Source organism: Festucalex cinctus, chromosome 10, assembly GCF_051991245.1.
Source record: "Festucalex cinctus isolate MCC-2025b chromosome 10, RoL_Fcin_1.0, whole genome shotgun sequence".
NCBI lineage: Eukaryota > Metazoa > Chordata > Actinopteri > Syngnathiformes > Syngnathidae > Festucalex > Festucalex cinctus.
In genome coordinates, this window is record NC_135420.1 from 27,671,187 (window position 1) to 27,685,041 (window position 13,855).

The window sequence follows — 13,855 nt, forward strand, 5'->3', positions numbered from 1 at the left end:
AAGATCACTGAGCGACAAACGCTTGCAAAATTAGCAAATTTGGGGTTTTCATCAGTCGTCAGGGTTCGTAAAATTTTCCAAAGACGTTCGGAGACAGTGAAAAATTGTCTGAACGTGTTCAAAAAAGAAAACTGTTTTGTAAAAACCGTTATCATCTTTTTCAACTTTTTACGAATCCTGATGAAAACCACAAAATTCACCAAGCTTGCAAGTATTCGCCTCTCAGCGATAAAGCAGCTTTATCTACCTTTTGACTCGCCGATATTCGCCCAAAAAAAAAACGCCAAATATCGGCACCGATAAATCGGCCTATCCCTAATTTTTCCATATAAATGCTTTTCTTATTATGTTTACATATCATGATGATGGACAACGGTGCATTCTGACTCACATGCAACTTTGGGTTATGTAGCAGAACTGCACTGCAAAACTGAGGACGTGACTGAGGAATTGGACTCTCAATTAAATAAAAAAAAAAATAATAATAATATTATATATATATATATATATATATATATATATATAATACGATTCACAGGTCACGATTCGATACCGATTAATCCCGATACGAATTTATCAGTCGATTGTTGAGATTTTTTTTCATTCAAATTTAGAAAATACTAATCAGTAAGCTTGTAGAGTGTAAGATTTATATGAAAATGTATTATTTATTGATCTGAAATTTCAGTCTTATAGAGGTTGTAATCTGTTTCATGTTTGAACAGCATTAAAATAAAATATTAAGGCTTAATGTTCCGTTCATATAACATTCTTCCATGCTCAAGGTGTGAATCCTAACCCGAAGTCAGACATTTTGTTGAATATTTTTCCATTAAAAATGGAAGTTTAAAAATCGATTCACACACAAAAAAAAAGAAAAAAAAAAAAAAAAAAAAAAGGCAATGATGATAAGACGTTGAATCGGTTAGACTACCGAATGAACAATTCTGAGCTCTTAAAAAAATAAAAATAAAAAAAAATAAAAAAAATAGATTTTTTTATTGAATCGATTCGAGAATCGCGCGATGTAGTATCGCGATATATCGCCGAATCGATTTTTTTAACACCCCTAATATATATATATATATATATATATATATATATATATATATATATATATATATATATATATATATATATATATTTATTTATTTTAATTAAAAACAATAAAGAAATTGGACTCACTTTCAACTAAAAAAAATATCTAAAAATAAAAATAAAATATATATATATTTTAAAAATAATAAAAATAATAATAATAATAATAATAATAATAATAAAAAGGAATTGTACTGACTTGGTGATGACATGCAAGAGGTGGTCTGTCAACACGGCTTGCAAGACCTTCTCTGGATACTGGTAAGTGGAGAGGAGCTCGACTCCGCCCTTCAGGCTGTACAGGTAGCCGGCGGTGGGAAGGGAGAAGAAGCAGAACACGCAAGTCGGTTCTTCAACCGCAGACTGGCCGCCTGCGCGGCGGACGAGGACGCAAATATCGAGTCGAAATAAAAAAAAATGGGTATTGGAACGGTGGCTTTTCTGTGGGTTTGCAAACAAATCATCTCACTTGTAAATAAGGGGCGGAGTTTCAGGGAGTGAAGCTGCGTCTCCTCCACACTGCAGCCCTGAAAGTAGTCTGGAGTGAAACGCCTACAGGGGGAAAAAAAAAAAAACACAACAAAAACTTGAATCTAATGAAAAAAAACCTTCCTTGAACATTCTTACGAACGCACACCTGAAGAGAACATATTTGAACGCGTTTTGTCCTCCATCGTCCAGCCCCGTTTTCTCGATGCTGACAGGGATGTCACAATCTTTCGCTCGCTCACCCAGCAACTCCTGGTGTCTTGGGAGGAGCAGGAAGTCAATCTGCTCCTCAGCTTCATTTGTGCGCAAACACACACACACACGTGCAAAAACATTTTTTTATTTTTTTTTTGCTCTGATTTATACAAACAGTATTAATGTGGTTGTAGTTTGCACAGATTAAAACACGGGTCAGCACGTTTCTGGAACTGAGAGGCATTTCCTGCGTACTGATGAACTTATTTGCTCCCAAAAACGTATTAATACGTTCTATTTTAAAAGTGTCCCAAGATGTATTTATACGTGTTTTTTTGTTTTTTGTTTTTTAATGCTAGAGCATACAGAAAGCTTTGTTGCAGCCTCTGAACTACAGACAACATTTGAAGCAATGGCAGTTATTACAAAAACGACCAGCAGGTGGCAGCAGAGTATAAGAGATCAACCAGGGCAATGTTTCAAACAGGTTGATTTCCCCACAAGTTCTAAACAGATTTGCGAATAATAATGAAACTTAGCTATATTCTAATACTAATTGCTGCAAAACAGAAACGGACAAAAATATATTTTCTTTTCGTTATGAAAGAAGAGACTCTGATCTTTCTTTTGGTAGGTTCCATGATTTTCTAGAACTAGAACACAATATTCTATGGGCCTTGCAAAATCAGTCAAAACCCAGTAAAACAGCTGGGAGTGAATGAGATATAAAAAAAAAAATAAAGAAAGGAAAAAAATACAAAATAAAACAACTTTCGCTTAGCTGCTTATATATACAGACATCTTTGCATTGAATCACCATCTTTTGGCGCTTCCGACGATTCCTCCAGCCCCGGATCCCTCGGCTCATAATCAGAATCCAGTTTTAGGACCAGCACCTCCAGCTCAGCCTGCACGGCCACATAACCTGCACACAGCGCCACCTGGAGGGGTGCACCAAGATAATGAGACCTCAGTTAAATGAAATGAACAGATAACAGAATCAATTTCATCGCGACAAAAAAAAGAAAGCGCAGGCGCAGAAGATACCTGCTTCGGTTTGGTTCCCGGAAGATGCAGGATGACGGAGCGTTCAAAGTCAAGACAGGAACCGTTTTGGTTTGAGCTCTGATCTACAAGCAAAAAACGAGAAACGCCAGAGTGGGAAAGCGTACGAGAATGAATGCGAACAATTAGCGCAAATCCAAAATAGTTTTAATGCTACCTTGACTCTGACTGGTGCTTTGCTGCGGCATGTTCTGCTGGGTTTGAAAAACAAAAACAAATCACAAACGCAAACAAAAGCAGAGTGGATGAGAAAACAAGCTCAAGTGAGAAAAAAAAAAAAAAAAATCATATAAAACATCTGAAACCCGTTTTTGCGCTTACCGTGTTTTGCTGGTTCTGTCGTCTCAGGATAAACAGAACCAGACTCTTGTCGCATCCGACGAGGAGGTCGCCCGTGACCGAGCAACACGCGACGGCGACGGGGCGCTCCGAAAAGGGGATCTCGATGATCTCCATCTGGACTCCGCCCCGCTGGGACGCCCCGCGCAGCAGGTGGCCCAACAAGCGCACCCCGACGCGAGCCTTTTCCTCCGCCTGTTGACGTCGCGCGGAGAACAAACGCGGGCAGTGAAACCAAATATAGTACAATACACACCGTACGGATAGTACTTCCACAAGTCAGAATAGAGCGCCTCGTTGTTCAGAAGGAGGCAACGAACGCAAGATTTATTTGGCCGTTTCATTTCAAATTGTCACTCCTGCGACATTCGCATCGAAGCATTTGAAAAGTGGATTTCTAAGTCACCTGGTAACGCCAGTTGGTGTAGGCTCTCAGGTAGGTGGCGCTGTTCTTTTCCTCAATCGTGACCAGGTAGTCTCCTACATGTGATTGGGACAAGGAAAGAACTCAGGAAAGGAAGGTTGTTTTTTGGTTTTTTCCTTAACTCATTTGCTCCCAAAACCGTATAAATACGTTCTATTTTAAAGTGTCCCAAAGACGTATTTATACGTTTTTTTTTGTTTTTTTCCTTAACTCATTTGCTCCCAAAACCGTATAAATACGTTCTATTTTAAAGTGTCCCAAAGACGTATTTATACGTGTTTTTGTTTTGGTTGTTTTTTCATGCTTTGATGCAGCCTCTTTACCGCAGAGAACAGTTGAAGCAATGGTTGTTTTTGCAAAAAATGGCCAGCAGGTGGCAGCAGAGTATAAGAGATCAACCAGGGCCATGTTGAAATAAAAACCTCAATTACTCTGAATTTTAAATAGATTTGTGAATAATGATGCAACTCAGCTATATTCTAATGCTAATGGGGTATACGCCACGGAAGAGGCGGGACGTGATTTTGCACATCAGTTTATTTCTGGTCCGGGTTGCGTGCACAAAGTGGGAAGCACAAGTATTTTTGACGCAGCCCACAAGTCGCAAACCGAACCGGAAACAAACTGTTGTGCAAAAAAACAGTCCCGCCTCTTCCGTGGCATATACCCCATTGCTGCAAAACGTAAACAGATAGAAATATACTTTTTTTTCCTGATGAAAGAAGAGACTCTAATCTTTCTTTTGCTAGGTTCTATGTTTTTAAATCAATAGAACACAATATTGTGGTGGGCCTAAAATCCAGCAAAACAGCCGGGAGCGAAGGGGGGGTTGCTTCAGTGAAAATGGCTGCCAGTCAATGAGTTAATTAGTATACCGATGTCGCTATGCAGGATGCTCGTCACAGTGCCCATGGTAGCAAAGCGGCAGATAAGTGGGCAGCCTTCCTGCTCCAGATTGTAGGCTTCCACCTGATTTCAAACACAAAACATTTCAGTCATTGACAAGTGATTCGATGACGACCCTGGGGCGGAGTCTGTAAACTTATGGCGAGAAAAAGGCTTCATGGCCAAGAAAATTCAAAAACACAATTGTTTTGATATTTTCAGAGGTTGAAGTTGATATGAGTAAAGACGTGCAGGTGAATTTTGGTGACGATTCCTAAGAATTTTTTGTGCCATGAAGAGACGTTTAGCTTTTGTACATTTACAGATGCGCTTGTAAGTTTACATAAATTCAAGCACAACTGAATTTGTTTCATTCATAAAAACGTTAATGAGGAAAAACATTTCTGCTCTCATTAACATGCAAAGTTGCTGCGCCACTTCCACAACATTCTGCCAGTAATTTTACATAACTCCCTATTTAAAAAAAACATTAAAATTTGAACATTATTACTCAATTATGCACGTTTCATTTATATTCACCAGTAAAAGCAGATAACTTTTGCATGCATTTCCTGTTTTCAACTTCTCCCTATTTTTTCCTTCTTCTTCCCGTTTGTTGAAAGCTTCGACTACACACCTTCACTTTCAAAAAGATGCACATATTTTAAAAAGACTTATCTAGGTCTCGTTTTTTTTTTTTTTTAAATGTCACAAAATCCTGGCATATAAATAGGGGTGTGCAGACTTTTTTGTACAGCATATGAATATGTTCATCCAACAAAATGCTTTCATTTTAATGTGATCAATGTGGACTTCAACCCAACTGACCCAGATAGTGTACCTGCTACATTCATTCATTCTAGAAAAATAAAATAAAAATACAGTAATAGTAATAACCTTGCATCCTCCAGCTGTTACCACAAACAAGGCTCCGCCCCCACAGCAGACCAAACCAGGTTCCTGCTCCACCTGGTCACATGGACAAGCAATATTAGATGATAAATGACATGGCGGGTTGACTGTTTTGACAAAACTGACCTGCACTATCTGCTGCGAGGCGTAAGGATGGCAGTTGTATACGTGCACCATGTTTGTTTACGCTAAGACCTTTCAATTCTGTTCTTTTTTTCTCCCTCATCGGCAGCACCCTGTTAAAAACACACGAAATAAGCCATCACATTCAGTTCTTACAATGCAACAAAACAAAACACTGGAAATGAACAACCACAATGTTTAGGTCGCAAATGTGCATGTGATGCACCAAAATCAGCGAACAGGCAAATATGTGTGTGTGTGTGTGTGTGTGTGATATTCCTGTAATCAATATCACATGCTGCGATCTTGTGAGTTGAATCAGGGGCTGAAACATTTTGACTTCAGCTCGTTTTCGCATTTTTTTTTTCTCCCCGCTTTGCTCACACTCCACTTATACACAGCAGCGCGTTTACAAAACGATAACAATGAACACAAGACGTATTTATGCTACCTGTTTAGTTGTGTAATGCAGTATTTATCCTCCCTTCATGGTCGTTAGCCGCAGCTGAGCGCTTTCACGCCGCAAAGCAGGAAGTCGATGTCGACCACAACAACGGTGGACACGCCCCCTTACTCCCATTGGCTTGTTTTTCCCGTGTCGTATTTGACGCGATTGATTCATATTAGTTTGTTTGTTTTTTAAATATAATCCTTTTATTAAATTAGTTTTAGCCATAGAGTCAGCTAGCTCAAAACAAGAGCCCCTGAGTCTCATATTTATGGACTACTTATGTGCATATCTAGCTTGAATTTAGCTTCGTTGAATTCATGTGAATTAATTCGAACTTTAAAATGAGCTGTAGTTAATTGTAGTCGTAGTCGACTACGTGTCCTGTCTCATGACCTACTAAGTACTACTAAGTTCCTGTGCAGCTCAATTTTGGGCTTCAGTTTGAAGAACAGCGCTGTGCAGTGTGCATAACGCCCGCCAGGGGGCGCGTTGGCCAAAGGCAGGTAGATTTGGACTTTAGACAAGAACACAGGGTTCACCAATTCCGGTCCTCGAGGTCCGGATTTCTGCAGGTTTGAGATGTTTCCGCCTACCGACACACCTGATACTATAGATCAGGATCGTTATCAGGCATGCCGATGAGATGATTACATGAATCAGGTGTGCTATTTGGCGGAAACATCTAAAACCTGCAGGACTCGGGACCTCGTGGACGGGAATTGGTGAACCCTGGAGGCTGAGTGAATTGGTGAATAGCTTTTTTTTTTTTCTACAAATGAAACAAGAAAGTGGGGGTGGGGGGGATGTTGTATTACGGATAACAACAAAGAAATAGTTATAATAAATGTCTTGGTAGTTCTCATTTGACATTGTATGACACAAATTAATACAATTATGTAACAACTAATACATTTCAGTGATACATGCAGGAATCCTCAATTGCTCTCTCAGGCTTGTGCTGTGTGTTTTGACGGCTTTGCAGACAGTTCAAGTGGCTGACATGAGCAACTTGTGCAGGCTCCCTCCCAGTTGTGAGCGCTCGCTTGCAGACTGCACACATGCTGCAGTCCACTGCAAGCTTCACTTGCTCTGCAGTTCGCAAGGTAGGTGTCAATTTTTCTTCTATTCATATTTTTTTGTGCTGTATTCTACACTTACTTCCCAACGGTCCAATTTACTGTGGATTTATTGTCGTCAAAGCAATTAACAAAGACAACTTTCTGTACTCTAAAGCAGAGTATTTTGTCTGTGGTGTAGTTTTGCATGAAAGTCCAGTTAATGATGGCAGGTTCTCGCAAACATTTATGGCTCCAACACTGCAATAATAGAATTATGGACGATAGAGCGTGAGACATGACTGACTGCAAACTTTTTTTTTTTTATGGCATAACAGATAACGTTCAGAATCCCTTTGGATACCCTGCAAACCAAATTGTATCCATTTAAAGTCAACTGATTTTAACTGGATACAATTTCTCTTCATGGGTATATGATATTACTGAAATGCTATTTTTTTCTATTTTTTTTTTAAATTGTTTTATTAGTTTTTTTGTTTTTTTTAAGTGATAATTCTATTTAATCTGCAGAATTTCGTTTTTAACAAATTTAGTTTAGAACTGTTGCACAGGATCCTTGAGGGTCTTGAAAGGCACTTCCAAATGCAATTTATTATTATTATTATTATTATTATTGTTGTTGATGTGCCATTTAAATGACTGTTCAGCTGGGGTATGGTCCAGATCCCAACCAACCTGAACAGGATAAAAATCAGGATACAAAAAAAAAGATGGATGGATTCAAACATCTCAGTTGGAGTAACACTGAAAATATGTGATATTGCGTAACAACAACAGCAACAACAACAACAAAAAAAAAAAAAGGGGTCTCCCAAAAATAGTTTGCTGCAAAATGCTTGGCGCTGATGTCATTTTGCACCTTAATTCAATTGCTTGGATTGTGCGAGTCGGTCTAATGTGATTGGTAAAAACAGATGCCCTTGCGCCATATAGACAGCAGCCAATAAAGGCATTAGAGTGACCGAGTGAAGAGGAGATTGTCCTCCCTGATGCAGTCTCGGCCACGCTGAAGTTTGTTTTCCCCTAAAAAAAAACAAAAAAAAAACGTCAATTCCATTATTCACTTTGTCATATGTTGTTAAATAGCCAAGCTTGTTTGGCTCACGACCGCACTGGCAGGGACCTCGATGAGTCTATTTATAGAATCATATTCAATGAGAAATTGGATGCTGTGGCAGCACTCTGGAGAGATGTGGTCATGGGAAAACAGCCGAGGTCAGAGAAAAGTTGAAGAACGCAACTGAAAGAAGAGGAACCCTCTCGGGAGACGACTTTGTGCTCTCGGTTCCTCCTCGCGCCGCTCGGAATGCGTTCAAGCGTGTGCTCGGACTTGTAAACAAGCCGTGTGAAAATGATTGCGTTTGACTGGCATCTCCTTCTCCGACAACCGCCGCTGAACGGGACGAGGACGTGCCGCAGCTCATTTGACTCGCGCGTTTATGCTGACGAGAGCAATCGCCAGGTTTCAAGTCATGACGCCTTGCTCAAGGGTTGGTGAATTGGTGATTCTAATTCACTCGCGCAGCACAGTGTTCATTTCGTCAACAAAAACTAAACAAAGATCATTTCGTCAACACACATTTTCACCAGACTAAAACTAGACTAGACGAGACTAAAACCTTCATTAATAAACAATAACCGTGACTAAATCAGTTTGCATTTTCGTCGACGAATGAAGACGAGACGAACATGTTCTTCACTTAATAAAAACTGGACTATAAAAAAAAAAAGAAGTAAATTCTAGTTACATTAAAACACTGCCACACTGTCTGGTACAGTTCATATCAAGAAGTGGGTGCAAAATTGTTCACTTAAATTCCACGAGTGTGAAGCATTTTAGCAAATACTGTATATAATAACCTAACAGGATGGTAAAATGTTTTTTGTTGACTAAAACTAGACAAATAAAATATTTTCTTGGGCTAAAATAAAGACTAAAATGCTAGATTTATAGTGGAATAAAAATGGACTAAATAAAAATGAGATGAGGTTGGCTAACTGTGATAAAAACTCATAAGCAGGACTGAAATTGGACTAAAACAAACTCAATTTAAAATGGCAGCCAATAATTAACACTAGTACAGCATCTCCAACATTGGCAAATCAAAACTCAAATCCTTTGCCACTGAAGCGCAGCTTTTTCTTTGACGAACAATCCCCCATTCATAGCGTAACCAGCGAAACTGCTCGCATCTATTTGGAACCTCGACACAATAGAATGCAAAATCCATCTGTGTAGCAGACAGTGCCGGCAGCTCGGATGTTGTTGATCATCATCATCATCATCATCATCATCATCTGGCTAAAAGATGGCAAGGCAAAACCTCTTCGCCATCCGATTCCTGTCGACAATGTCGGGTTCCTCCGTCAAGTCGTTGGATATCGTCACATCGATTTGTCTTCAAGTGCCGAATCCTCCTTCAAATAAATGTCCACCGCTTTCGCGAGGCGAACCCGGAAATGGGTCGGGACACCTGACAGGAGTCCATCGAGCTCATAAAAGGACTCCTCGAACCTGCACGATGACACGTTCGCTGATTGGCTTGATGGGATTGCGCGAGGAGCCGTGTCGAGTGGTTGTATTGGTTGGACACACTTTTGCTAAGAGTCAGTGTCATATATCGCTTCAGGTAATTGCGTGAGTGTGGGGTGACTGCCTCTCTTCCTGCTAATGTTCTGTGCGTCCCGTCCTTGGCAATGGCGCGTCGCCACAATCCCTCACACGCGTAGAATAAAATCAAGACAAGCAACGAAGAGCATGCGATGGCTCCTACCGTTTCCGATGGCAAGCACAAAACGAGCAGATGTTTTATTACCATGGAAAACTTCTTTTTTTGTCTTCCAAATTTAGAAATCTATTTTCTCCCAAAGGATTTGAGTATATCCATTCAAACTCTGACCATCATAAAACTTTCGAGCGTTAACTAAACAAGTCTGTTCCCAACTTTAGTCCCATCAAAGTTTTTTTTTTTTTTTGGGGGGGGGGGGGGATATTTTAGCTGTACAAAAAAAATGCAAACTCCCCTAAAGTTGGTGTATATCAGGGGTATCATAGTTTTGGAATTTTTAATTTTAGTTAGTTTTTATTTCGTTTAGAGTTTTGTTTTTGAAATTTAGTTAGTTTTAATTTGTTTTCATGGTGGTTCTGTTAGTTTTTTTTAAATACATTTTTGTTATTTAATAAATGCTTAGGTTTAGTTTAGTTTAAAAAAAAAAAGTGTATTACTTGTGCGCAATATTAAAAAAAAAAAAAAAAAAAAAAACACCATGGTAGCGACGTCATCTGAAGGTGCTTTTCTATTGGCTGTTGCTAGATGACGTCACTTCTGCGTAACACACTTTCAAACGTCCTTATTGTGGTTAATATCAAAATAAATATATTTAAAATCATATTTAAAAATTATCCCCAAATGCTTATGCATTAAATTAATTACAAAAGACTAAAACGAAGGACATTTTTGCTATAATTGTAGTTAGTTTTAGTTTTGTAAACATAAAATGAAGTTTCAGTTATTTTCGTTTTTATTTCGTTAACGAAATTGTTTTTGGAATTTTTGTTTCAGTTTTTCTCATTAGTTTTAGTTAACGAAAATAACCTTGGCGTATATACACAATTCTAAACGTCCTCCGTCTCATGGTTGATTATGAAGATTGATTTTATGGGTGATCTTCTATTCTTTCAGGATCCATCTGAAGAGCTTCAGCGTGTGCGTTTGTGGACCATGAAGCACCAGTCGATCTCCCGATGGCTGAGTCAGCTGGGATTGCCGCAATACTGCACCGCGCTGGAACAAGAATATGATGGCGTTGAGGTACAGCAGCCGAAAAAGGGTGGGGCACGTCTATTTGGATATGTAATAACGGAGCCGATCCATCTTTTTATCACGCAAGTCGCAATTCCAGCCTGGCCCCTTAACTCTAAAGTCTGGCCAATTACTATACTGTAAAATGGAGGTGACCTTAATTAAGATGAGGGAAATTACCAGTCGTGGTAAGTCTCTGATTATGGAGTCTATTTTTAAGTTTGAAAACGTCTTCTTTGGATCGAGGCGAGTGCAAGAACAATAATTTGACAGCTTTTGAGGGGCCACTGTATTACTTGCGCGCAATACTCAAAAACAAACATGCCAGAGACGTCATCTGAAGGTGCTTCTCTATTGGCTGCTGCTAGATGACGTCGCTTCTGTGTGACACATTTTCAATCGTCCTTATTCCGGTTGATATCGAAACAAATCTACTTCAAATCACATTTAAAATCGTCCCCAAAGGCTCATGTATTAAATTAATTACCAAAGATGAAAACGAATAAATTGTTGCAATAATTATAGTTAGGTTTAATTCGTTTTGTAAACATAAAAAGCATTTTCATTTTTTTTTTTTTGTAATTGTTTTTTTTTCTTATTTTTTTAGTTTTTTCGTTAGTTTTAGTTTCACATTTTCAATAGATGTCAGTGAAGGAATTTCCATCATTATCCTCCATCCATAATGGATTCCCGCAGCACCACTGACTCTTTTCAGGATATTATATCAACAATGTCCAGCTCATTGGTTCTTAACCATCCGATTAGTACTGCATGACTTCGCCTGTAGACACCGTCAACATTGGCCAGACGCTAAGTAATCGTTTTAAAGCGTACGGTTTGCGATTTCTAATTTACAACGCCAATTTATGGATCAATTAAACCGAGAAAAGTGAGGAAAGAAACTTGTGTAGGTTATTGGAAAATATTCGTTCAAAACACAATTGTTTTGACAAGTGGAATGATTATTAATTTCCATACACAAAACATGCATTCACATGGAAAGAAAGAAAAAAAAACAAAAAAAAACACCATCCACATCCATTAACTCTTTGACTGCCAAAAACGTCTAATGACGTATTCTAAAATCCTAATGAATTCCACCATAAACGTTAATTGACGTTTAGTATGTATTTTGTTTCTTTTTTTTTTCTCATTGGGCAGTGCAACATCTTGCGCAGCGCTGCCTTGTCATTGGGGTTGTGAAATCAAAAACAACCACTAAGTATGGCCAGCAGATGGCAGCATTGTATCTATTTTCAATGGTGTATGGAATTACAATGAAACATGACGAATCTGATGCACTCGAACGTTTTCAAGGATGACATGAATGCTCAAAGCCTTTGTCACATTAAATCTAATTCACAGAGTGTCAGTGAACAAAAAATATTCGTATCAAAGTCACTGTTGTGCGAAAAAAAAATGTATCTTTTCACAAAAAGCTTGTTTTCTCTATTTTTTTTTGTATTTTCGCTTACGCCACTCAAATGACCCATTTTCAAATTTCACCATGTTTATGTAATTATACCATCCAATATTGTGTTTGCTTTGAAATATGAGTGAAAATCGGCTGGCACTGTCGGGGTTGTTTGTTTGGATAAGGTTTGGCAGTCAAAGGGTTAAATCAACTCTGCCGGACAGGATTGAGAGTTTATATTGTAGTTCGGCTTTGGATGACCAGATGAAGAAAAACATGTCAATCTGGATTTGGACACAAATGGAGATGAGACAAAAGAAGGGGGAGATAGAAAAACACCATGCACCGTGTGCATGTGTAGTCCAAAAAAAAAAGAAGAAAAAAAAAAAAAAAAGAAGTGTTTGTATGGGCTAATATCATCAAAACAACAAGTCCTTGAGCTGTGCGGGTGTGAGTTGTGAAGGTCCTGTGATGACGCAGTGCGTACATTTATCTTTCTGTACACTCGTGTCGTGTACGTCCAGTACTGGCCAAGGTTGTTCTGGTTCTCCCTCATTCATCTATTCAGCCGGCGTTTTTAGTTAATAGCAGAGCGCAGGTTGAAGTGTGGCGGGCATGTGCTAAAAGCAATGCCGTAATGACAGGATGAGGTTGAGGGGGAGGGGATGGCACACTTTTGGGAGTTTACATTCTCTGCCGGAGACAGCAACTTGTCTAGACAGACTTGGAGTTTCTTATCTTCCGCTAAACATCGTGTGCAGCTTAAGCTAAAAAAAAAAAAAGTATTTTGTACACTTAGATTGATATCAACTTTATCGAGCGCTTGAAAACAACCATAGATGTTTTCTTAAGATCGAACCCCAGGATGTTATGTGCTGGGGTTGGATCCGTTTATTCACATCGAGAGGCGTGGAACAAACTTGACTTGGACGAGAAACAATGAGAGTTGCACAGAGGAACAGGGGTAATAATCCGACAAAAACACACACTTCTCAGACAGTTTATATAGACAGTGAATCGATCTGATTGGCTGTTGGCTCGATAAAGAGATTAAAGATTCCTGACACCACATAGTTACATACCGATAAAGATTCCTGACATCACGTAGCGTATTACCAATTGAAACTGGATGCCGATTACATCAGTTCAAAACAGACACTTGAGATCACGGTCATGACCCAAACATAACGCTTGCATGACAGTAAACATGACCCTGACATGACCCTAGTCACGACAGTAAAAGCATAAACCTTGCATGACCCAAACATAACCCTGACATGACCCCTTCATGACACAGGAGAAGCATATGCAAAGAAAACATCGGAGGCCCCAGAATTGAACCCTGTGGAACGCCATACGCTCCGTTATAAATTATGAATTCCTATTGCACATATTCGACCCCGGAGGTTGAAAAACGAATATAGAGATGATCACTTTTCAAATGTACACAGTAGAAAGTTGTCAGAAACATAAATACTGTTGTAAAGCCTGAAAAATCTACAGTAAGACATTATTTGTACCTCACGTGTTCAGTCATGTTTTTTGTTGACTTTAGACTGGGAAAAGAAAAACGCCAAACTC

The 13,855-nt window shown here is 39.0% G+C and overlaps 2 protein-coding genes across 11 annotated transcripts in view; one reads left to right on the top strand and one right to left on the bottom strand.

The window, feature by feature from the left end:
• The window catches only part of hps3 (HPS3 biogenesis of lysosomal organelles complex 2 subunit 1), a 60,521-nt gene that overhangs the window by 10,284 nt on the left and 36,382 nt on the right, over positions 1-13,855 (bottom strand). For 5 of the 10 annotated variants that reach the window (XM_077535588.1, XM_077535581.1, XM_077535587.1 and 2 more), the window contains exons 1-12: positions 5,982-6,100; positions 5,534-5,643; positions 5,393-5,464; positions 4,486-4,579; positions 3,593-3,666; positions 3,169-3,381; positions 3,005-3,041; positions 2,830-2,912; positions 2,600-2,723; positions 1,736-1,880; positions 1,568-1,650; positions 1,298-1,469 (exon numbers count right to left, since the gene is read on the bottom strand). In XM_077535588.1, coding sequence (XP_077391714.1) covers positions 1,298-1,469; positions 1,568-1,650; positions 1,736-1,880; positions 2,600-2,723; positions 2,830-2,912; positions 3,005-3,041; positions 3,169-3,381; positions 3,593-3,666; positions 4,486-4,579; positions 5,393-5,464; positions 5,534-5,584 — 1,148 coding nt within the window. In that variant the 5' untranslated portion in view covers positions 5,585-5,643; positions 5,982-6,100. Of the gene's footprint in view, positions 1-1,297; positions 1,470-1,567; positions 1,651-1,735; positions 1,881-2,599; positions 2,724-2,829; positions 2,913-3,004; positions 3,042-3,168; positions 3,382-3,592; positions 3,667-4,485; positions 4,580-5,392; positions 5,465-5,533; positions 5,644-5,981; positions 6,101-13,855 lie in introns of those variants that run through there. The other 5 variants (XM_077535585.1, XM_077535583.1, XM_077535584.1 and 2 more) reach the window with 2 other exon arrangements.
• Positions 6,964-13,855, top strand: part of bcar3 (BCAR3 adaptor protein, NSP family member) — a 53,260-nt gene continuing 46,368 nt past the window's right edge. Inside the window, exons 1-2 of the mRNA XM_077535578.1 lie at positions 6,964-7,084; positions 10,741-10,869. Of these exons, the coding sequence (XP_077391704.1) occupies positions 7,040-7,084; positions 10,741-10,869 (174 nt within the window). The 5' untranslated portion in view covers positions 6,964-7,039. The remainder of the gene's footprint in view (positions 7,085-10,740; positions 10,870-13,855) is intronic.